This window comes from Pagrus pagrus (genome assembly GCF_965226575.1).
Source record: "Pagrus pagrus genome assembly, contig: HAP1_SCAFFOLD_31, whole genome shotgun sequence".
In the NCBI taxonomy this organism is placed as follows: Eukaryota; Metazoa; Chordata; class Actinopteri; order Spariformes; family Sparidae; genus Pagrus; species Pagrus pagrus.
In genome coordinates, this window is record NW_028175432.1 from 378774 (window position 1) to 404655 (window position 25882).

The 25882-nt window shown below is 43.0% G+C and overlaps 1 protein-coding gene across 10 annotated transcripts in view; it reads right to left on the bottom strand.

The window, feature by feature from the left end:
- LOC311253674 (uncharacterized protein) overlaps positions 1–17681 on the bottom strand; it is a 48000-nt gene extending 30319 nt beyond the window's left edge. For all 10 annotated transcript variants that reach the window (XR_014621783.1, XR_014621784.1, XR_014621785.1 and 7 more), the window contains exons 1-3: positions 17600–17681; positions 15511–15673; positions 14180–14287 (exon numbers count right to left, since the gene is read on the bottom strand). Coding sequence is in view for 4 of the 10 variants with exons in the window: in XM_084384176.1 (XP_084240302.1) it covers positions 14180–14211 (32 nt within the window). In the remaining 6 variants the exon portion in view is untranslated. The remainder of the gene's footprint in view (positions 1–14179; positions 14288–15510; positions 15674–17599) is intronic.
- Positions 17682–25882: the final 8201 nt, after the last annotated feature.

Below are 25882 nucleotides of genomic sequence, written 5' to 3' on the forward strand. Positions count from 1 at the left end.
CTCATAGCCGCATGTCACTTTGACAACTCTGACCAACTCTAGGTATAATTAATAAAATCCTCCATCTTTTTTATTGTAAATTGTGTAATGTAAATTTCCTGGCATTAGCCAGCAGTCGTCCCAGTTCACACATTTTTTCTCGAGTGCACTGTTGATTTTTTGCTGTCATCCCACCTTTATTGAGCATGTGCTCTCCAAACTCAGTAATTACGCGGTCATTTTTTTGTAATTTCTTTGACAGGACTGGGATTCATAGCACTGACAACTTCCCACAAGTGCCTGTTCATATGCAAAAGCACAAGACCTGTGTATGTACACAGAGCCTGAACACGGTTCTTTCCGGGCTTTGGTTTGATTGACCCAGGCTTGAGTTTACAAATTTGCACATGTCGCCACAGAACCTCTCTTGTAAAGAGTCCTTGGCAGTACGCACAGCTCATGATATCAGTTGCCTGCACTTCTTTTGGTGGCTGTTTCAATGGGACAAGTTGCCCCTTCCCTGACTCCATGACAGCAGCATTATGAACATAGTTGCCTCTGTGACGAATATATTCTAGCTGTTGTTTTCTCTCTTTGGATCCCTTTGGAAAGCTAAGAGCTCTTGACACATCCATTTTATCTTGGTGTGCACTTTCAAGATGCCTTGCAATTTTGGCATATGGCTTACTGCAATAGACACAGAAGTGTCTCTTATTGTAGACTCTTTTGCCATTTTTTTTTGGAAAGCACCAACAACTACGCTGCCATTGGGGTCCTGACTTGAGCAGGGTTCTTCTTCAATAGTGGTGACAGATGCGATGTAGTTGATGTCCAAGTCAGGTGTTGTGCCGTCACATATGGTGGGACTCTCCATACCGCAGTCATCCAGTACAACATAAAGAAAGTATTTTCTTTGTTTGGGATCATGGCTTTCATCACTGTCTTAAGGGGGGGGGGTGGATACGGTACGGCACAGTGTCGCTGCACACAGTCTGTCAATCCGTGAGAGCGCGCGCACACACACAGCCTTATGGTACATGTATGTATAATGTGTGATGTGGTTAACACGGTTAAGTCCACTTCTGTGTGGCCCTATGAGCCTATCATGCCATTACAGCTGCAGAATGGTTTAAGCTACAGATTCTGTAGAGAACAACATCAGACCTTATAGAGCAGAAGTGTATTTTCTGTTAAGATTGGTTTCATTTCTTATCAGCAGCAATACACATGAGTTAGTTGGCTGACAGGAGGAGCAGGCATAGTGCTGCAGTTATGCAAAAAGATGAAGTCAAACACAGAGATGATCTGTTAATGTGTCATACTGGATTGGATTTAGGTTTCATAATGCAAAGACCTGATGTTTAGACTTGTGAGAAATTAAATAGTTTTCCATTGAGTAAGAAATATACTGTAAACACCATATCAGGATGTGAGAGCAAAAGGGGAGAAACCCCTTTTGCCGTAAGTGTCAGAGTCAGACGAGAGACAATTGCCTCTCGTCTGGGGTGTTACAGGAAGATAGATGGTAGATGAAATTTACATTCTAATGAAGTATCAAAAGGGTCACTGTCCTGGGAAAGAGACGATCCACCAAACATCAAGGGGTCATTGTTCTGGGAAGAAATGTTGTAACCCCCCACTCTGTTTTGTGTTTAAGTCAGAAACATTTGGAAGACGGGAGAGAACACTTCAGGTCTTCTCTCCATGCTGCATGTATTAAAGAGATCCGATTCATCACGCTGAGTCTACAATTCTTCTGAGATTTAGCAACTCTCAACCTCACAAAGGAGAATTTCCCTTACAAGACTGTACACTTAATTTTCACATCACTTGCAAGACAGTTGGTTGTGGTTGAATATGAACAGATGTCTTACAGATGTCTCTTTCCCTATTTTGCAGGTACTTGGAGTACAAAGCAGGACCTGCATCACTGGCAATGGCAGACACCACACAGCAGACAATACCTTCCTTCGCGCAAAGAATCCACTTATATGCCCATTCATCCAGGCAACAGGCCATTACACAAGCCATCCTCCAGGACCATGTCATTGGATGCTCTCTGCCCCTGTCTCTAGTAGAAAATCCAAATTTTAGACACTTTCTTTCTGTCATAGACTGCAAATACACTCCTGTGTCTAGGACCAGCTTGACAGAGAAGCAGATACCTTATCTAGTCAGTAAGGTTAAGGATGACATCATCAAAGCGGTGGAAGCTCAGGCAAGTGTTGCGCTAACAACCGACCTCTGGTCTGACAGGAGGCTTCGCTCCTTCCTTGGGGTTACTGCGCATATTGCCTGCGAAGACAAGGACTCCTACAGTTAAAAATCCTTTCTGCTGGATTGTCGGCATTTCACAGGGAAGCATTGTGGTGAACGAATTGTAGTGAGCAGGTTTGGATATGTAATGAGCGCGCATGCGCGAGTGTTCAGATAGGAAGTGATGCTTCAGTAAAGAGTCAACTACACGTCTTGGTCTCTGGTCCGTTTGTTGTATTACGAGGTACAAATAAGTACAAGACATGGTGTCAGAAGTGACCGTCCTCGCCTCTGATAAGAAAGCAACTACCCGACGCAAGTAAACGGAAGGTTCGTTGCAGTTTACCGACGGGAAGAGAACTTTTCGCCAACTCCAGTGAAGTGAGTGAACTAGCAGAGCTAACGTGAAGCTATGTTGACACAACATCGGTCAATGATACAGAGGGGAGCCTTCGGAAAGTAAAACAGAATGGATTCTCTATTTTCGATTAGTCCACCAGAAGCATTTGACTTCGGAGACTTCGGTAGTTGGCCACATTGGAGCTGACGCTTTGAAAGATTCCGCATAGCAGCAGGACTTAATCAAAAAAGTCAAGAGTATCAAGTGAACTCCCTAGTGTACACTATGGGAGATATGGCGGATGATGTTCTGAACACGTTAGCACTGTCGGATGGGGACAAGAAAAACTATGACAAAGTAAAAGAAGCGTTTGACAAGCATTTCATTTGCAAGCATAACGTTATCTACGAGAGAGCTAAATTCAACAAACGTCGCCAGGAGCCCGGAGAAACGGCAGAAGCGTTTATTACAGCTGTGCATAAAATGGCTGAGCATTGCCAGTATGGAGTTCTCAAAGATGAGATGATCAGAGACCGCCTTGTCGTAGGTATCAAAGACCACGCACTTTCAGAGAAATTACAGCTAGATTCTGAGCTAACTCTTGTGAAAGCTACGACGAAAATCCGACAAAGTGAGGAAATTAAAAAGCAACAGCCTGTATTAAGAAGTAGCACTGATGCCACTGAGGCAAACATGGATGCAGTTGGATTCAAGTTCAAACAGAAATTCTCCCCACATGGGAAGAGTGGCTTTAAGCCGAAGGAAAGCACAGTGCAAAATTATGCAAATGATAAATGTGGCAGATGTGGAAGGATACATGAAAACTCATTCAATGCATATTCCGCCCGCACTGCTGAGTGCAAGAAATGTAAGAAAAAGGGACATTTCGCCGCTGTCTGTAAAACTAAAATGAGAATGGAGGAAATTAAAGAAAGTGACTTGGATGAGAGAGTTGAGTCATTGTTCCTGGGCACAGTGAATTGTACAAAATCCGACACATGTTGGCAGAAGTCAGTTGCAGTGAATGGCCAGCAGATGGTGTTCAAGTTGGACACGGGCGCCGCAGTGACAGCTATCCCAGCACGCTTGTACTCAAAAAAGCTACACGGGGGGCTGTTACCGACAACCAAAAGACTGTGTGGACCAAGCAACGCTCCCATAGAGGTAAACGGACATTTTACTGCAGAGATTAGCCATAATGGAACTGTAGCAAAGCAGCAGGTGTACGTTGTGCCAGGTTTAGTGACTCCTTTGCTGGGATTACCTGCTATACAAGACCTTGACCTGCTCAATCCAGTACAGGCTATCACAACAGCGGAAACAAGCTACAAAGAACAATATCCCAGAGTTTTCACTGGCTTAGGTAAGCTACAGGGAGAATACAAAATTAAACTAAAAGACAATGCCTCTCCCTTTGCCCTCGCTGTGCCACGTCGCGTGCCATTGCCATTAAGGGGAAAAGTCCAAGAAGAGTTAAAAAGGATGGAGGAAATGGGTGTTATTTCTCCCATAGAGGAAGCTACAGAGTGGTGCTCAGGTATGGTTGTAGTACCAAAACCAAATGGAAAAATTAGAATATGCGTTGACCTAACCCGCCTGAATGAAAATGTGTGCAGGGAGCGACATATTCTTCCAGCAGTTGATGAAACACTAGCTAAACTAGCCGGAGCTAGAATTTTTTCCAAACTGGACGCCACTGCTGGTTTTTGGCAGGTGCCTTTGCACAGAGCTTCAGCCCCACTCACCACCTTCATCACGCCCTTTGGTCGTTATTGCTTTAATCGTCTCCCTTTTGGTATATCGTCGGCCCCTGAGCACTTCCAGAAGAGATTGACGCAACTGCTGGACGGCCTGGAGGGAACCTTATGTCATGCAGATGACATCCTGATTTTCGGTGCCACCCCCACAGAACATGATGAGAGAGTGCATAAAGTGTTGCAAAGACTGCAGCAGCATGGCCTCACTCTAAATGACAAATGTCAGTTTGCCGTGAAGCAGGTCAAATTTCTTGGACATGTTGTGAGTGCAGAAGGCATACATGCAGATCCAGAGAAGATCAGAGCGATTAGGGAGATGCCACCACCGACAGACGTGTCCGATGTGAAGCGCTTCATGGGAATGGTCAACTATGTGGGAAAGTTCTCGCCTAACATTGCAGAGCTCACAGGACCTATTAGAGAACTCCTGAAAGCAGAAAACATGTGGATGTGGGGAGCAGCGCAGCAGAGTGCATTTGATAGAGTGAAAGACGAGCTCAGTTCATCTGCTGTCCTTGCCCAGTACAGCCCAGACAAACCGACAAGAGTGTCAGCAGACGCCTCTTCGTATGGGTTAGGAGGGGTGCTGTTTCAGCTTCAAGACTCAGGAGATTGGAGGTCAGTGGCTTTCATATCCCGCAGTATGACTGAGACAGAGCGCAGATATGCCCAAATTGAGAAGGAGGCCCTTGCAGTCACCTGGGCTTGCGAAAGATTTCAGACTTACCTCCTGGGTCTGCACTTTGTGATGCGAACAGATCACAAACCGTTGATCAGTCTCCTCAGCTCAAGGCCGCTTGATGACGTCCCACCTCGCATCATGCGATTTAGGTTACGACTTATGCGTTTTTCCTACACGATCATACACGTACCAGGAAAAAACCTAGTGGCAGCCGACGCTTTATCAAGAGCGCCACTACAGTCGACAGCAACAGAGGATGACCTTGTGCTTCAGAATGACGTGAACGCTCATATCCAGGAGGTCATTCAGCAGCTCCCAGCCTCACCTGAGAAGTTGCTACAAATAAGGAGAGCTCAGGAGGAAGACCCCGTGTGTAAGCAGCTGTCCTCCCTGATCCACACAGGGTGGGAAAGAAACAGTTCGGCACCACAGTTAAAGCCCTTCTGGCAATACAGAAATGACCTGCTGATGGTAGATGGCCTGCTAATGAAAGGAAACAGGATACTGATCCCATTAAGCATGCAAAACGACATCTTGGACAAACTACACCAGGGTCATCAAGGCATGGTGAAATGCATGGCCAGGGCGCATGAATCAGTGTGGTGGCCAGGGCTGACCACACAAATCAGAGAAAGTACGTCAGTGTGAAATTTGCGCTAAAGAGTGTCAAAATGCCACAGAACCTCTGATAACCACACCCTTGCCTTCACGCCCTTGGGAGCGGCTAGCAGCTGACTTATTTGAGTGGAAGAAGGGTCAGTACTTAGTTGTCATTGATTATTATTCACGTTACATTGAAGTTGTCAATCTTACACGCACTTCAGCAACAGCTGTGATCGAGAAGATGAAAGCCATCTTTAGCCGCCACGGAGTGCCGGATACACTCGTCACAGACAACGGACCACAGTTTGCTGCCACTGAGTTTGCAGATTTTGCTAAGGATTACAACTTTCAACACGTAACCAGTAGCCCCCGTTACCCACAAAGCAACGGGGAAGCTGAACGGGCAGTAAAAACTGTCAAAGCCTTGCTGCAGAAGAGTGAGGACCCTCACAAAGCACTCATGACGTACAGAGCAACTCCTCTTGCTCATGGAGTATCACCTGCACAGCTCCTGATGGGGCGAAACATTCAAACACCCCTTCCGGTGAGTCCAAACACCCTCACACCAGCCTGGCCGGACTTAAGGGCTTTTGAGTTGAAAGACCAGGAGCTGAAAAGACAACAGGCTGAGGGATACAACAGACGACACAGAGCACGGGAGACACCACCTCTCAAGCCAGGTCAGAAGGTTTGGATACGGAACACAACACACACAGGAGTCGTCTCTGGCTCAGCAGGGACACCACGCTCTTATGTGGTTCAAACCTCCACCGGCAGTCTCCGGAGAAACCGTTCTCACCTGAGAGTGGTGCCTTCATCGTCTAAGGACCAGCCAGACTCTGCACAACACACCAGGGCTGGCAGGGAAGTCAAGCCTGTGAAAAGACTGAATTTGTAGTTTAGTGTTGTGTGTATACATGGAGCAGAATAAACTCCATACCACAACAGAGAGGATCAGGCAGTCTACCCTACCTCTCAGTTAGGTTATGTACTTACCTTAATGTTCAAAAAAAAAAAAAAAAAAAAAAAAGAGAAAATGAGATGTGATAAGTGATGTAACATTGAAATCAACCAGTTAATCTAACCAGTTTACATATATGCTCATGTTTACAGTGATGGTTAACATGTCATCTGTTCCCCTGCGTAGAAGGTAGAATCTGCATTAGGCTTTAATAGCATATGATTTCAGTTTTCTATAAAGAAGTGGAAAGTCTCAGTTTAAAGGGGGAGATGTAGTGAGCAGGTTTGGATATGTAATGAGCGCGCATGCGCGAGTGTTCAGATAGGAAGTGATGCTTCAGTAAAGAGTCAACTACACGTCTTGGTCTCTGGTCCGTTTGTTGTATTACGAGGTACAAATAAGTACAAGACACGAATCACCTCAGAATTTGATGAAATTGTTGAGGAGTATGGCATTAGCAACAAAATAAGCTTCATTCTGACGGATAACATATCCAACATGAAGCGGGCCCTTAAAGTGAGATTGCCAGACTCAGAGCAACCTGAAAGTGACAGTGATGACCTTGATGATGAAATGATGTGGGAGGACGTAGAAGACTTTGAACAGCCGTGGTCATCAGGTGAACGCTTGTCTTGCTTCGCACACTCGCTCCAACTGGTCGTCAGTGATGGCATGAAAGAAGTGAAGGTAATTGCAAGAGCCATTGCTGAGGCCACCAAGTTCACAACCCTGCTTCACAGCAGTTCTAAGGTCAGAGACATGTTTGAGACCCACTTTGGGGTTAATAAATCTATCCCGGCAGCTAACAATACCACCGGGCTGTCACAGAAATGTGCAGCGAATGTGATACAGAAAATATTGCGTTTTCAGTCCGAGAATGGGCCCAAGCTGAAAGACCTTTGTACTGTGCTTGAGCCTTTTTCTGAGGCAACAGACCTCACAGAAGGAGATATTGTGGTTACCATCAGCATGTTGGTCCCCACCGTCCTGGAACTTACCTCAACAAGATGGAAGTGCAGCTGCCGCAGATTGTGACAATAGTTAGAGCACTAAAAAAGTCTTTAGAGAAGAGGTTCTCAGGGATCTTCAGAAGGATCAACATGGAGCAGGGGGATCCCGAGGAGCCATTTAATCATCGGATCTACTTCCTTGCCGCCACCGGCATAACTTTTTTAAATGATGATGACCCTTGCTGCTATTGTGTCACGTGATTTGATTGGCTGGTTTCGCACGCAGACGGCACGTTACATTTGACCTTTTGACGTTGCTTGGCGTAGGCTATTAACAGCTAGCTTGCGAGTTAGCATCATGGACCGATTTACTTTCGTTATCCCAAAAAAACGAGTGAGAGTGGACGATGGCGGTTGCGGCGATTCACACACACATTCCAGCGCCAGCGTGGAGGATAGAGTGATGGTGCCAAACGTGGAGAATGAGAATGAAGGGGAGGATGAAGACAAGGAAGAGGCATTAACTGGAACGGCGTCAGCGGAATCAGCGGCGACTGCTGCATCCGCAGAGGGTTTATTTCCAACAACAACAGACTCTGACTCTGAGACCGGAGGTAATGCTAACAGACACGAAAATGAGAACGGTGCCGAGATGGAAGGGCGTGCTTCAACGAGCGGTGAAACTGTGGTCACGGGCGGCAGGAATCTTGGTGGCCCTGTGGATTTGAGCCAAGACCCAGCAGAGGGACCGAGGCGGCCTCAACTCCAGTCATACATGCGTCAGAGATTTGGATCCCATTCCCAGCCAACTTTAAGGAGTTTTAACTACTTGTGGTTCAAACAGTATTCGTGGCTGCAATACTCGCTGTCAATTGATGAGGCCATTTGCCATGCCTGTAGGCATTTTTTCCACCACCTTGGCCATGGGCCGAGTCACACAGAAAAGAGCTTCACCCATGCCGGGTTCACAAACTGGAGAAAAGGAGCAGAGAAACTGGCTCAGCACAATGCAAGTGCTTCTCACAGACTAGCCATGGAAGGATGGTGTGAGTTCAAGGAAAAACAGAAAAGCGGGTCGAGGATTTTGACGCACCTTGATACTGGACATAGCAAGATTGTACAAGAAAACAGGCAGTACATGCAAGCAGTGGTGGAGTCACTGCAGTTTACAGCTTGTCAAACGATTGGACAGAGGGGGCACAGAGAGGATGAGCAGTCCACCAACAGAGGTAATTTCCTTGAACTGTTAAATCTGCTGGGGAAATTTGACAGTACTGTGTCAAAGAAATTATCTAGTGGACCCGGTAATGCTAAATATGTGCACCATGATATTCAAAATGAGCTGATTGATATTATGTCCAGCATGGTGAGAGAACAAGTAAGCAACGAGGTTAAGCTAGGAGAGCACTTTGCTCTAATGGTGGATGAAACAAAAATTGTGAGCAAGAAAGAGCAGATATCTGTTGTTCTGCGTTGCCTAAATAATGACAACATTCATGAGGAGTTTCTGGACTTTATCCCTGCAGATGGCTTGGATGCACAGTCTTTACTCAAGTCAGTTAAACAGACATTGGCTAAGTGCAACATAGACAAAAATGCATGCATTGCACAGTGCTATGACGGGGCATCTGTCATGTCCGGGTGCAACAACGGTGTCCAGGAAAAATTACGCCAAGAAGTGCCACATGCACTTTACATCCATTGCAAAGCGCACAGACTAAACTTAGTTTTAGTTGACTGTGTGCATAATGTGAAACCAGTTGCAGAATGCTTTGCAACAGTCCAGATGCTGTACAACTTTTTTTCTGGGGCAGTGACACACAAGGTGTTCATGGAGAAACAGCAAGAACTCGAGCCCATTAAACGAACAGCAGAACTGAAAAGACTATCAGATACCAGATGGGCCTGCCAATATTCTACACTGTGGGCAATAAAAAGAACAATCCCTTCTATCTTAGCAACTCTTGTGGATGTGAGCAACCAGACGAATGCTCATAGAGCTACTGAAGCGAAATCACTGATTGGACTTATTGATGCACAGTTTGTTCTGCACATCTATATGCTGGAGAGCATATTTAGTCTCACAAAAACCTTATCTGATCATCTACAGGCCACAGATTTGGAGCTGGCATCTGCCATTGACCTGGTCTTTGCAGTTGTTGATGCCCTCAATGACAAACGCAATGCTGAAACATGGACAAAAATCTGGGACTGTGCCAGTGACATGTGTGAGTCACTTAGCATTGACATGCAGCGCCCACAAGTGAGGAGAAAAAAACAGCCCCGCCACCTGCTGGAGTTTGTGGTGAACAGCCAAACAGGATCAAAAGAGCCACTGGAAACTTCAGATGACTATTGCAAGCACTGCTTTTTCCCCAGTAATCGACAGATTAATCAGTGAATTGAACAGGCGATTTTCTTCTGAAAGCTGCCACATTCTGGAAGGAGCAGCAGCTGTTAACCCCAAACACAAGACATTCATGGACAAAAATGCCCTTTTGCCCATGGCTAAACACTATAGAGTCTTGGAGGAAAACCTTGGAGCAGAACTTCACCAGGTAAAAAGACTTATTGTGAGGAAAAAACAAAGTGGGGACGTTGTCAGCACCACCCATGATGTGCTGGTGCTATTGAGGACATACAAGGATGCTTTTGTCGACCTGTGCAAACTTGTGTGCATCTCCATGACACTGCCCATCACATCAGCTGCATGTGAGAGGAGTTTTTCCTGCTTACGGCGTTTAAAAACCTACCTCAGGAACAGAAGTGGAGATGCCCGAACCAGCAATCTGGGTGTGCTGGCAATCAGCTCCAAAAAGGACCAAAGAACTGGATGTGGATGCAGTCATTGACCGCTTCGCAGCTAATCACAACAACAGGCGGATCATTCTCTTATGACTAGTGAGTACACAATTCTTTTTTGACAGGTCTGAATTATGCTACTTATTGTTTGCCTATTATTATACCTGTTGTATTTATCCTGTGTGTGTGTGTGTGTGTGTGTGTGTGTGTGTGTGTGTGTGTTTGTGTATTTGTGCGTCTCACTCAGTTAGTTTCAGTGGAGCCCTAAAAGGAGGGGAGAACAGAGGAGGATGGGAGTGGAGAGGAGTTTATAGGACACACAAGAGGAGTGACACACAAGTTATGTAGCCTGTAACAGTTTATTTTGTTAGATGGCTTTGTATATTTAACTATATACTGTGCTACATTTGTTGCTGCTCACAGTTGGACTATTTTGTAAATCTACAGATGTTCTCTGTGGTGCTTGTTAAAATAATTCACAGTGTTTATGATGTTACATGTTACAGCCTGAAACACAAGTCGGACAAGATCTGGAACCCTTTCTATTTAGTTTTGGAGTGATGGTGATCAGCTGCTGTTTTTGTTTTGTGCCGTCATGTTATTTGGTTGGGGACATAAATACTGGGTTGATTGTATGATTGTTTTGATAATTGAAGTAAAGCCAAACACAAAACCCTTATGTACAGTATATTAACCCGGGATCAATAAATCTTATTATTAAGATTATTTTTTTGGTGTTTGTTGTGTCAGAATTCACTAGCACCTCCTATAAACAATCCGGCCCCCCCCCCCCATGGACCCCCCAGTAATAAATCTCTGGAGCCGCCACTACTTGTCCCCAGTTTGGTTTGAGCTGGGTAGATTTAGATGTCCATAATGGGGACATCTGTCTGGTAGCTGAAGTCCGTGGTATAAAGTGTGACGAGGAAAGGAGAGAGGACAGTCCCTTGTGGAGCCCCGGTGTTGCTGACCACAGCATCTGACACACAGTTCCGCAAGCGCACGTACTGTGGTCGGCCAGTGAGGTAATCCACAATCCAAGACACAAGGGGGGGATCCACCAGCATCGCCGTCAGCTTGTCACCCAGTAGAGCAGGCCTGATGGTATTGAAAGCACTGGAGAAGTCAAAGAAAGTGACCCTCACAGTGCTCCCCGGCATGTCCAGGTGGGCGTAGACACGGTTCAGCAGGAAGATAATGGCATCCCCGACTCCAATCCGGGGCCGGTAGGCGAACTGGAGGGGATCCAGGTGCGGCCTGACCATAGGCCTGAGCTGCTCCAGGACGAGTCTCTCAAGGGTCTTCATGATATGTGACGTCAGTGCCACCGGTCCGAGAAACCACTGGGCTGCGGCGTCTTTGGCACTGGAACGAGGCAGGACGTCTTCCATATCACAGGGACCTTCTGGAGGCTAAGGCTCATGTTGAAGACACGATGAAGCACTCCACAGAGCTGTTCGGCGCAGGCTCTGAGAACCCGTGGGCTGAAACCGTCAGGGCCTGCAGCCTTACCGGCGGGGAGTTTGCTCAGCTGTCTCCTGACATGAAGCGGTGTAAACAGTGCAGGTCGAGAAGGGGGAGAGTTGGAGTCCACAATGAGAGGAGGCCAGGTAGCATGGGAGCCAGAGTAGGTGTGAGGAGTGGGGGATGGGTGTGAGGTGCTCAAGAAGTTGGATGGGGTGCTAGCAGGAGGAGGAGGGGGGGTCTGAAGCTGTGGTGGCTGGAGACAGTCAACAGGAGAGCCAGCAGGGGCCAGGGCTGCAGTGTCAAATCTATTGAAGAATAGATTTAACTCATTGGCCCTAGCCACACTACCATCAGCTCCACCGCTAGTTGGTCTGAAGCCGGTAATGGTCCTCATACCACTCCAGACCTCCCTCATGTTATTCTGCTGGAGTTTCCACTCCAGCTTCCTTCTGTAGCCGTCCTTAGCCTCTTTGATCTTGACATTCAGGTCCCTCTGAATGTCCCTCAGCTCCTCCTCTTTTGTAAGTCAAGGCTTGTTGTTTGGGTAACAGCGCACAGTCCTTGCTGGGACAATGCCCTCCACACAGAAATTAATGTAGTCCGTAATGCACTCAGTAAGGCCATCAATGTCCTCTCCGTGTGGCTCACAGAGTACATTCCAGTCAGTCACCTCAAAGCAGCCCTGCAGTGCCTCATAGCAGTCCTCTGACCATGTCCTCACTGTGTTTGTGGTCACAGGCAGCCTCTTCACTAGAGGCACATAGCAGGGGGTGAGAAGCACCAGGTTGTGATCTGATCTTCCCAGTGGGGGGAGAGACGTGGAGGTGTATGCGTCCTTTACATTAGCATACAGCAGGTCCGGGGTCTTCTCCTCTCTGGTTTTACAGGTCACATACTGGGTGAATTTCGGGAGTGTTTTTTTAATGGAGACATGGTTGAAGTCACCCGAGATTATAATGAGAGCACTCGGGTGAGCAGTCTGTAGTCCGGCTATTGTCGAGTGGATGACGTCGCATGCCGACGTCGGGTTAGCGGACGGTGGAATATACACAGCCACGACAATAGCATGTGAGAATTCATGGGGTACAGAGTAGGGACGGAGAGCCACAGCTAACAGTTCAATATCCGGGCTGCAGATGCGGTCTTTGATAGTAATGTGACCAGGATTGCACCACCTGTTGTTCACATAAACAGCAAGCCCCCCTCCTTTGCGCTTACCGCTCATAGTGCAGTCCCTGTCAGCCTGGACAGTGTGGAAACCCTCCATGGAAACATTGTGAAAACATTGTGAAACATTGTGCTTATAATGGCCTTTGAATAAATATATGGCATCATTGGCCTTTGAATAATATTTGCATATCGTTGTGATTGATTAAGCATTAGGCCTATGCCATTTCAGTGATGCTGATATTATACGGTGTAATTTGGCTACTATAATTGGAAATAATGCAATTTCAAGTTGATAATTGTGTGTATCTTTTATATTTAAAATTCACGTTTCATCTACAAATTAGGTACAATTTAAATCATATTTAATTTAAATCATAACATATTTCCCATAGACTTTTTTTGAGGTGCAGGGTGGTGTTGGAGGCTTGTTATTTTGTTAGATGACTTTGGGACTATAGTCATGTCAGTCCTTAACAGCACTCAAGAAGTCAATCCTCAAATAGTGTAGAAATAGCGGTCATGCAATTGCTACACATATTTGATGCATTATGATACATGCACTGTCTCTGTATTATTGTGCCTGTAGTTGAAATAATACAATCTCATATTTATACTAAGCAGCTGAACCCAATATGGTGCTTATGTTCTACAACTCATGCAAAATGGCAAAAAAAAAAAGTTTTCTTTTGGTCTCGGTCTTGAGCTGAACTAGTCTTGGTCTTGACTTGGTCTGTCATGGTCTTGGTACTCGATACTCTCTGGTCTTGGTAGTGTCTTGGTCTCGGTTTAGGCAGTCTTGACTAAAAGTCTAGTTGTCACACATCTTGAGAACAAGAAGCTTAGTGGGGACATTTCACACACCCCGTTGTCATCATTTATGGGGACCAGTTGTCTCCAGGTCATCAGAAACCTCACACAAAGTTTGTACTCGTACACCAGAGTAAAAGTGCATTGTGGGGACGTCATGAATTTCCCTGATTAGAGCAATATTTCTGTCCAAGGAAAATGTCTACTAAAGTTCAGATCTATCCTAAATGTCCCTTAAATCATCTGCCTTATGGGTGCAGTAGATCAAACTGTATGGCTCACCTGATTCACAATAGATTTCCCTCATATTGACCTTACTTGTTGCATTTACTTGCTTAAAGATAACAACAGCACTAAAAGAAGACTCACAGAGACTCCAGAAGTTAACATCAACTATGAACGTACCTGTTGATAAGTGTCCTGTGGACAAGAAGCATCAGTTATCTCCATCTCTGTAACGACAGCATGGTTGGAGCCTGTGACAGGAGGAACATCCCTTGTGGTTGTGGTCGTCTGCAATGATTTCATGGAAGAAAAAAAATAAAAAATATGTTAAGCAATTGGTCAATTTGATGTTAACACTAATAATATTCAATTAGAGTAATACATTTCCTTAAGGACGTAGCTCTAAAGATAAAGACATGCCTACACACCAGACTTCAGAGGAAAACAAACACCCAATTCTACTGCATTTTTTCCTACAATTACTTCAGCTATTGTGTGCTGTCACACATCTTGAAAACAAGAAGCTTAGTGGGGACATTTCACACACCACGTTGTCATCATTTATGGGGACCAGTTGTCTCCAGGTCATCAGAAACAAAAAAAGTTTGTACTCGTACACCAGAGTAAAAGTGCACTGTGGGGACGTTGTGAATGTCCCCGATTAGAGTAATATTTCTGCCAAAGGAAAACATGTCTATTAAAGTTCAGATCTGTCCTAAATGTCATAAATTCGTGAAAGTATTCATACACAGATTGATTAGATTTCATTTATTTTTCAAATGACGCTACATTCAACCACCATGTTATTCTAAGACAATAAACCCTACACACTTAAACACTGTGCAGTTGTGACACAAACTTGCATTCGCCATGGGCAGTCATCTCCTCCATAGTCATATGTAATTTCCTCACCTTCCTTTATGTCACATAAGTGTGGTCTTCCTTCCACATCAATTTTTTTCATCTTACAATTTGGATGTCTGTGTTCATTTTTATTTATTTATTTATCTATTTGATTAGGACAATGCATATTAATCAACATATCAGCAAAAAGCATCAATGTAAATATGCCGGAGTTAGCACAGTTGCTAAATTTTATCCGTTGTCCTAAGGCGGGATAAAACATGTAGAAATCTTACAAAAAATAAGTCTTGCTTCACATCAAAGTTAAAAGTCCATACACAAAGTAGAAAAGAAGAAGTGGTTACCCATGAGAGCATCATCATTAACTAAACACCCAAATAAACCGTCTTCTCTGGAGGCATCAATACTTAAAAAGGATAAAAAAAACAAGTAAAGGGAGGGGGAAAATATTACAGAAATGAAAATAGTCTCCTACAGGTCCTATACAATTATTTGTTTTAACTTTGATACATTTCGAAATGTATTTCATTTACATTGCAGGATCATATTAGCAGATGGCAAAATGGCGATCACTGATTGTGCAAGCCTGTATGTCAAATTTAACAATGTATATAACTATAAAGCAGTATAGTAACTGAAAATCTTACCACCATGTTTTCCCTCTCCACTTGAATGCAAACAAAAATGCAGAGCATGAGGAGTGGTAAGAGCTTCTTCTCCTCTGGGCTTTGTCATCATCAATCAAATCTCCCCTGTATTCAACTACAAAGTCTCCTTTGCAGAATGAACCTTGGGTGAATAAACCACGTCCTGTAAGAAAAAAATAAGACAAAAAAAAAAATTATGTCCACTACAATTGTTTTTTGATCTGTTGCTTAATGTATTAAAAAATACACACTGTAGATAAAGAGCGAGAATAATGACTAATTTGAATTTATGAAAAAGTGGTAGTGGTGTGCTCATGCCCTGTCTTTATACTGTCAAACTCAAGAAAATGCTGGGGCTCTTAAAGAAAAGGGTCAACATGAGAAAAAAATGTTTTCAGCCACGAAGCTGCTGCTGAGGTGATACATGCAGGCAGTGCATCACCTCAGCAGAGGGAGGAGGACAGGGTGAATGGCTGTTACTGACTGACGTCTGTATTCTTTATCCTTTCTAAACTTCACTCAATATTATGATTTTAAGGAATATGCATTTATGTTTACCTACATTTTGACTCATTTCCAGTGATATATTAGTTTATATAGTGATGTTCCTGCTGTTAGCTTTACTGTTGCTGCTCTAGAAACAATAAATAATAATAGATAAAAAATTCTTATTATCTGTTTAGCACATAAACAAAAACATGAGTTCACTCAAGCAATACAGGCAAAGGCACCGAAGCAACAAACACTCGTGGATACTTTCCAAAGGAAAAAGAAATATCCTCGAGTCAGCGACATGACAACAAATATTACAGAGGTCATTGAATTCATCGCTCTGGATAACCAGCCCACCTCTGTGGTAGAGGATCAGGGTTTACTTACTGACTTTGTTTACTTGTTGTTTTTGTTAAACTAATGAAAACCAATGTTGCAATAGGGTATGCAGAATAAGAAAGAGCCATATGAAAGTATTTACTTTGTTTCAACAAAATAAAAAAAAGCTATTAAGAACAGCTTGGATGCAGGTGTTTTTTTTCGTAATGCAGCTGTATTATCTAAGAAAATATTGGGCTAAGTATCGGATTAATAATTATAATAATAATAATAATTAAATGACTCAGATCGGGATCAAACTGCAAAGAAATTAATAAAAAATGAGATAGCTTAGGCATCAGTTCTAGTAAAATATGGTTACAGGGTTTTAAACAATATGTTACCCAAGTAGCATATGGACTCTTCCCCTTAGCAAACTGAAAAACAGCAAGCGTAAACATTCCATTTTTACCATCTCTTTTTTTTTTTATTGTGCTATTCCAGCTCAATTTCTGTTAAATCCAGCTTGAACTTAGTTGTGAAATATTGAGTTTATTGTGTAATGAAATCAATCAGTACAGTGGGGCCCCCAAATCCTTCATTTAACATACTGTTCATTTATTATTTTCTTCTATGATACATATATATACACACATATATTCTCTGAATTTGATTTCCACTGGCATGATTTAGGTTACACGTCCACTACATTCTTAATTAATATTCTAAGCAAAACCTGGCTTGCTACACTGTTTAATGACTATAACCAACCAACACTAAATCTTCCATATTAACTGCGCCTCGTCTGAAATGCATGGCTCTAAAAACTTTGCCCACTTCAATATGGTTGGATTATCGTAGCCCACATAAGCATGACTTCAGGTCAAATTGTGATCAAGTCAAGTGCATTGTGCTGCGAAACCAACCACCCATCCCCCCACACCAGGTGTGATGGACTCAGTGAATATAGCCGCTACATTCCTACCGTGGCAAACATAAAATATAAAAAATAAATAAAATAACTGACACCCGAACATACAAATGACCTTAATTTTAATGAGTCAGTCCACCCTGGTGACCGAAAACTCTGATAACTGTCTTAAGCTGACTGTGACTGTTAGCAAGTGCTAATTTATGATACACCTGTGTTCGGCAAGCGACCTTTAAACAAGAAAGCCGACAGTTTTAGTAAATAAAAAATGGCTACACAACGCATCAAACTATCATGGCTTGTCATGGTTACGCTACTGTATATTTTAATGAAATACTTAGTACTTACTGAACACGCTGCTTGTTATACCCTGTTTCATCGACTTCAGCGGTGGCACGGCGCTGTAACGCTGGCGGTTGTATGATAGTCCACTTCCTGTTAGATTTCACATTAAAAGCCTACCGGCGGAAGTGACAATGTAATGGCGATTTAATGAAGGGAAGGTAACGTGCTACTCAGCGAATTAAACGGGTTTCCTAGTCTGGTCTGCAGGGGCTTTGTCACAAATCATTTTGCTTGCCATAAGAGCAGATATTGAGATCTCATATCTCAATTAACATATATAAATATATATTTGTTTTCCCCTTTTCATTGCTTTTAGAAATGGAATCATGGACAATATAGAAAATATATACAAAACAAAAATATATAACAAAAAAAACCTCTTCAGTGTCAAAGTGAAAACAGATTTCTACAAATTGATGTAAATTAACTGAATATATATAATGTAAAATAAGTGACTGCATAAGTATTTGCCCCTTAAAGTCAGTATTTAGTAGATGCACCTTTGGCCTCAATACAATCACCGAGTCTGTGTGTGTGTGGATAGATCTTAATCAGGCCTGCACATCTGGACACTGCAATTTTACTCCATTCTTCTTTGCAAAACTGCTCAAGCTCTGTGAGGTTGAATGGGGGTCGGGTGTGAACAGCCCTTTTCAAGTCCAGCCACAAATTCTCTATTGGACTGAGGTCTAGGCTTTGACTGGGCCACTCCAGAACATTCACCTTGTTGTCTTTAAACCATTTCTGTGTTGCATTAGCTGTTTGCTTCAGGTCATTGTCTTTCTGGAAAATAAATCTTCTCCCAAGTAGTAGTTGCAGACTGCATCAGGATGTCCTCCAGGATTTCCCTATATTTTGCTTCATTCATTAAACCCTCTCCCCACAGCATGATGCTGCCACCACCATGCTTCACAGGGGGGATGGTATGTTTGTGGTGATGTTCAGTGTTTGGTGTCTGCAAAACATAGCATCTAGTCTGATTCATTTTGGTCTCATCAGACCAAAGAAACTTCTTCCAGTTGACCTTGGAGTCTCCCGCATGCCTTTGGGTGAACACTAGTTGAGGTTTAATGGAGGATGTAACTACAGGTGTGTATCTATCGCGAGTCTCGTTGATTTTGTTTGGCACGGCTTCCGTAGTGCAAACGCTGTGAGGGAGACTCGCGTGAACGCGGGAGCATGCCTCCAAACAAATTTAGTATAGTGACTGTTTAGGCTAGAAAAATGTACTAAATGACGTTGTTTCGAGTAAACTCTGGATGTCACCACTTCAGGACACTTGGATTGCAGCGGACGAGCAGTATGGAGGAATATTACAAAGTTTTTCTGTAGTTTTATGGACCTTTTCGTTTCGGACGCCATTAACGCTCGTTATATGGATTATTGCTGCCGGAGGGTACCCCCGCGGGTCTCCAGCTGCACTTTGAGGAATAAGAAACTACACCGGACTTAGAGTGAACTTTTCCTTTAAAGGTTTCAGTAAAAAGAAAGGAATATTTTTATCATCTCCCTAGTTTGTCAATGGACACACCATAATTAATAACTCATTAAACTGCTAGTATGGATGTACGTTTGATTGTGTGATTTTCTCCCTAAATCTCCTAAAAAAGTTGGAAAATGGAAAATAACCGCAGAGTCTGACACTTAATTGCTCGACAATCTGCTCTAGGATTGTTGGACAAATGAAGACGAGCATACTGTGTATTTAACACTGAAACCATGCTTAACTGTAGCCATCATCCTTTGCAAAGTGTTGTTGTGCTCACATCACACGAGGCACCATAATGTAGTGCTTCATGCAAGAGTTTTGGGTTAAATTTGGCTATCAATAATAATTAATGATTATCAGGGACAATTATTAATTATGATTACTAATAAGATCCAATTTACATTAGATCACCTTGGGGCACCACCCTTGAAGAAGGGAAAATATAGCCAATTCACCAAATCAGTCTCAGGAAAGGTACTAAACTGTTTGTAACTCTGATTAATAATTAATTTAATAACTACAACCAATATCACCATAACAGCTAGTAATGGTCGAAGGATTTTGGAGCTCTTGACAGAGTAGAGGTTGGCAACATTCACTCTTGTACAATATTAAATAGACAACATGTGGGTTAAAAAGTCTTTTATTCAACACAAAGATGAAAACACACTAACTAACATGTACTATATACAGGTGTGTGTGTATGTGTATGTGTATGTGTGTGTGTGAGTGTGTGTCTGGCAGAACAAAGAAACAATGGTGGTCACTGATATCACATGTGGGTGTGATATGCTCCAGGCTTAAGGAAAGTGTGTGTGTGTGTGTGTGTGTGTGTGTGTGTGTGTGTGTGTGTGTGTGTGTGTGACGTGATGCCAGGTTATAGAAGATGGTTTGTTGCATGCAAAGACCCTGAGTCTGTGTGAAGCATCATTCGACTAATGTCAAATTAGCCGTCTAGGAAAGCAAACTACCAGTAACCTGACCTGAGATCACAATAACACTCAAACAGTGGACACACATAAATTGAACACATTTGCATTACATCAACCAGAGTTTAAAGTCCTGTGCTTAGCCGTGCTATGCTATGCTATCTAAGCCCAGTTCAACGTTACCAGTCTTTGAAGAAAAGGTGCTGGTGGTTGCAGGAGAACGTTGGGATTCCATTGTTGAATGTTGTTCTTGCTGTGCAAGGACTGATGAAAGTCGGCAGAGGAGGAAACGGTTCGCTCCTTTCCTTTGCAGGGATAGCGGCTCAGTGCTAACTTGCTTGATGTTCCTCAGATTGTGAAGTTAGCTGGCAAGCTTTGCGTCGCAGCTGCTGGTGCTAACTGATCAGGAATACTGGCAGGACCTCGTGTCGCTGCAGTGAGGAGAAGTTCTTTGGGCCTGCTGCAAATGAAGCTTGCAGCTCTCCGCAGCTGTTAGGCCCAGAAGAGATCTTGAGGGCAGGCAGCCCCGTGGGGGGGGGAGATGGAGAGGAGCCCTTGAGGATAAGAAGTTGGAGGAGAAGAGAGGCGCGAGGAGAAGAGAGCTTGTGGAGAAGAGAGAGAACAAAGGAAGGCGCTGGAGTTTTGACTCTCTGATCAGAGGGGGGTCTGTCACCCTGACCAATAGTAGCTCAAAGCTGAATTTTGCACCTAGGTGTGAAGAATGGGGAATTCTGGGACACTGAGTTCAGTTCAGAGTCCATTTTGAAATCCACAATGAATGACTTCATCTGTGGGTCCCAACAGTGTTTATGCAAGTATCTGTGCATTCTTAAATTTGTTATTGCTGTTAAACATAAACATAGCATAAACATATAATTGTTCATGTAATGGGTCATATAGTCTTACTATGCCTCCTGCCCCTCTCTCTCTCTTCATAATACCTAACACCCTGTTGATGATACTGCACAGTCAAGCCTGTGCTTAATATGCTTAATACGAAGTGACAATAGAGAGGATTTCTTTTCCTCCTTATTCATCCTATCTCACCACCTCTCTCTCCAGAGCTTCCTGAAAATCCTTCTCTCTCCGCTCCTGGTACAGCTGCTTTCTGAACAGGCGTCACAGCCCTGACTGCTGCCAGGAAGAGCAAAGTCTCCAGGCAAGGGCTGACCACTGGAATAAAAAAGATTCTAATCAAACATAATGTCATGTTTCTAATGTATGATTGTAAATATTGCTATAAAACTCCTTAAACTAAATTAAAAAAATACATAATTCTACTTAAATGTTAACATGGAAATGTTTTTTTTCTCTTTCGCCTTGATGAGGAAGCAAAGCCATAAGTAACCAGTTTCTCCCTGTTCATCTCAAACTGGGCTATTTAAGTCTGGACCATCTGCATGGACAAAGTGGACAGACTTTACAATAATAACAGCAAGACAAACAAACTCATGTCACTCATTTGTTTTCTTCTTTGTTTGACATGTGAAACAAATGTGCTGGGAGAAAAGTTTGTTAAACTTTAGTCAAATTAATCAATTTAGAGGGCCATCAGTTGGAATTCCAATTACATCCTGACAGAGAAAGTGACTCAGAAACAAAATCCCCTCTGTGAACAATGACAGGTGTTGAGCAATAACAAACTTGAACTTCTGCTTGCCTAGATTTAAGGTCCATTGTCAGTGAGCATTAGCCTACAAAACACTGTTTATCTCATCCTGCCATCAAGGCAAAAAATATAAACGATCAATATTTAATGTGGATCACACCTGAGCTTCTTGTGCTAAGCGTTGCTTCTGATGGTGACGCCTCTCTCGGTTGAGCTGTGAGGTGTACAGAGGAGGCTTGGGAACCTGGACAAGAGTGGCCTGGTTACAAGTCATGATGTCATTGTGCTTCCAGTGGCACACCTGCAGCTGCAACATACACACTTTCCAATTGTTGGTATGAGCTTTACTAATTCCATCATCATTATCTTTGTTTCAAGTGTAGGTTTATCACTCAGTACTGGTCCAGTATTATTATACTGGTTATACTTATTATTATTTTATTTTATCAATTACTGTATACAGATATCTTTCTCTAGGAAATTACAATTTCAAGGCCTTTCGGCATTCTGAGCACAAAGTCATATGAAATATAATGACTAACAGGAATACACTACAAAACTCCACTTGTAGAAAAAGTAAAGAAAAACAACAACACAGTAGTCAATTGATCTTCTACACTCTGTGCTACACTAAAACTTTCAGGGTGATGTTCAGTTGAATAAATAACAATGTGGGATATAACAGTATATTTGAATTTAGATTATTTATATCAAACAGTTTATGATACCATGGAGTTATAAACTATGTTAGTGACAGAGGAGCAGCTTCAGGCTTTACAACTAAATAATACTGTTTGGGGAAACAAAACAACCTTTCCATAGAAGAATGGCACAACACAGGAGGGCCAACTCCTCAGGTCCAGACTCTGCTGTCCACTTACATCTGAAGGAGAAAAATCATTCCTTTGAGGACAACAATGTAAACATCCTGTCCAGAGAAGACAGATGTTTTGAAAGAGGAGTAAAAGAGTCCATCTATGTCAAACTGGAACAACCATCTTTGAACAGAGGAGGTGGTCTACGACATTACCTATCACCCACCTACAATGCAGTTCTGAGTTCCCTCCCTAGACAGCTTGACAACCGTTCACAGCAGAAGTGCATCCCATTTCACCTAAATTGCCAGCGCCGCCCCTCCCTAAACGCAGAACACGCGCTGTGCGTAGGGCCCCATGATCCGTGGGGGGCCCCATTTTGCACAAGGGGGCGCATTCTCTGCAAATGTGCAAAGGATGCGCATCGCTGCCATGAGGCACATAGAGCACCGAGTCAGCCCGAGGCAGGAGAGAAAAAAAAAGAGACGAGTAATCTGACATGGCGCACGTTGCCGCAACGATTGACAGCACGCAGCATCTTACCAATCAGCGGTCAGATGCGCCAACAGGCAGTTGTATGCAGGTGGAGAGATGGCCTCCAAATGGCAATATGAATCGGGAGCAAGCAAAAGAAAGACAAAGTCTAAACAAGAGGAGGCTCGTGCTTCACTTGAAGGTGGGTATGTTGTGGAAATAAAAAAGAAAACTTTGTGGCATAAACACCCCAGCTGCTAGCATGCTAATCATGAGACAGAAGAGAGGATAATTCTGTCTAGATGTGGACTGGAGATTAAATTTTCCAGCGGCCCTGATTATCATTTATTGAATGTCTTGTTAACTGCATCTACATTCACCTCTGTTGAAAAAGGAGCGGTTAATTGACCAGTTGGTGGTCATATGTTGGCTCAGGTTTATAGCCTATCAATCTATGCTATCAGTAGAAGTTTTGGGCTGTTTTTATGGAGGTAAAATGTCGCCATCTCTTGGTGAATTTAATTCATAACAGTATAAGATTAGATAAAGTAAGATAAATTAAGATAATCCTTTATTTGACCCACAATGGAGAAATTTAAAGCGTTACAGCAGCAAACAGCAGTGTGAATATAGAACCTAATTACTAAATGTATAAATAAGTACATAAAAATATTTAAATATAGAAATATCATCAAATCAAATCATAATGCATATTATTTTTAGTTGTAGTCGTATTTGCATTAATTGCATTTGGCTAGCACCATTCCAGTAACTCTCCCTGTTACAGTTTCTTTCCTTTGCTGAGCAAAAACTGAAGCTCATCAATGGCGCAAGAACGCTTGAGTGGCCTGGATATCATAAGCATCAACTCAGAAGTGGCACAGCAGCTGTCATATGATGACCTCATTGATGACTTTGCATCCAGAAAATGCAGACGTGTGAATCTGTAAAAGGCTTGTTCCATTGTTGAAAGAGTAATTTTGTAATGGGGAGGGGGGGCCTCAAAATAAAATTCTGCTTAGGGCCCCAATTTGGCCAGTAAATTGCATCCACGTTTCACTCACTTGCGTCCTTTCTTGCGTCCTTTCCTTGTGTCTTAGTCCAGCCCCCAAGGATTCAGGGAGAGACCCGAGGAAACCACAGGAGGAGAGAGGACCAAAGAAATCTGTTTGAATACAAGTGAGACGTCCTTTCATCTGCAGCGTCACGTGAAGCAATGTCCGTTTCTGATGACGGCTGTTTTATGACCTCGACAGCCCAACACCGATTTCCTGCGGTGTCCATGGATATGGCCTACCTGTGATCAAATAGTAGTGACAATAGTGATAAAAGCAAACACGTGTCTGCAATTTAAGTGTAATCAGTTCAGACATTTATGTGATTATCTCTGTTATTAATCTCCTCCTCAGTGTTGTGTGTGAGCAGTCTCTGTGTGATTGTGTGTGTTTCTGATTGAGAGCAGGTTGGACCTGCTGATTGGCTTGCTCAGCTTGATTGCTGACATGGGATTGGTCAGAGGGAGGAGAGCAGCCCTTTTTAAACCACCGGCTTACTGCAATCTCCCTTTCCACCAATCTTCCACTTCCAACATGGACCAGTGTCTGGTTTGACCAGTGTTTTGTTTGTGACCTAAACCAGTTGTAAGTAACTCAGCTGCACTACAATCTGGCATTTCAGGGTGAAAACTGGCTTATGTCAATTTTGAGCGTTTCAGAGCAAGAGAAGCCTCTTTTTGCACTGTACAGTAGCATAAGCTGCATTTGACTGAAAAAAGGTTTTTCAAGCAAGTGGCCTGAACTGGCCTGAACTGGTTGAATTTGGATCCATTTCATGACAAACAAGGTTTTACCTGTCCTTTAATTCATTAAGGGTGAAAACTGGCTTATGTCAATTTTGAGTGAGAAGTCTCTTTTTGCACTGTACAGTAGCATAAGCTGTATTTGACTGAAAAAAGGTTTTTCAAGCAAGTTTCCTGGCATGAACTGGTTGAATTTGGATCTTTCATTGCAAACAAGGTTTTACCTGTCCTTTAATTCATTAAGGGTGAAAACTGGCTTATGTCAATTTTGAGCGTTTCAGAGCAAGAGAAGTCTCTTTTTGCACTGTACAGTAGCATAAGCTGCATTTGACTGAAAAAAGGTTTTTCAAGCAAGTTTCCTGGCATGAACTGGTTGAATTTGGATCTTTCATTGCAAACAAGGTTTTACCTGTCCTTTAATTCATTAAGGGTGAAAACTGGCTTATGTCAATTTTGAGTGTTTCAGAGCGAGAGAAGTCTTTTTCCACTGTTCAGTAGCATAAGCTGCATTGGACTGAAAAAAGGTTTTTCAAGCAAGTTTCCTGGCATGAACTGGTTGAATTTGGATCTTTCATTGCAAACAAGGTTTTACCTGTCCTTTAATTCATTAAGGGTGAAAACAGGCTTATGTCAATTTTGAGTGATTCAGAGCGAGAGAAGTCTCTTTTTGCACTGTACAGTAGCATAAGCTGTATTTGACTGAAAAAAAGGTTTTTCAAGCAAGTTTCCTGGCCTGAATGTTGAATTTGGATCAATTTCATGACAAACAAGGTTTTACCTGTCCTTTAATTCATTAAGGGTGAAAACTGGCTTATGTCAATTTTGAGTGAGAAGTCTCTTTTTGCACTGTACAGTAGCATAAGCTGTATTTGACTGAAAAAAGGTTTTTCAAGCAAGTTTCCTGGCATGAACTGGTTGAATTTGGATCTTTCATTGCAAACAAGGTTTTACCTGTCCTTTAATTCATTAAGGGTGAAAACTGGCTTATGTCAATTTTGAGTGTTTCAGAGCGAGAGAAGTCTTTTTCCACTGTTCAGTAGCATAAGCTGCATTGGACTGAAAAAAGGTTTTTCAAGCAAGTTTCCTGGCATGAACTGGTTGAATTTGGATCTTTCATTGCAAACAAGGTTTTACCTGTCCTTTAATTCATTAAGGGTGAAAACAGGCTTATG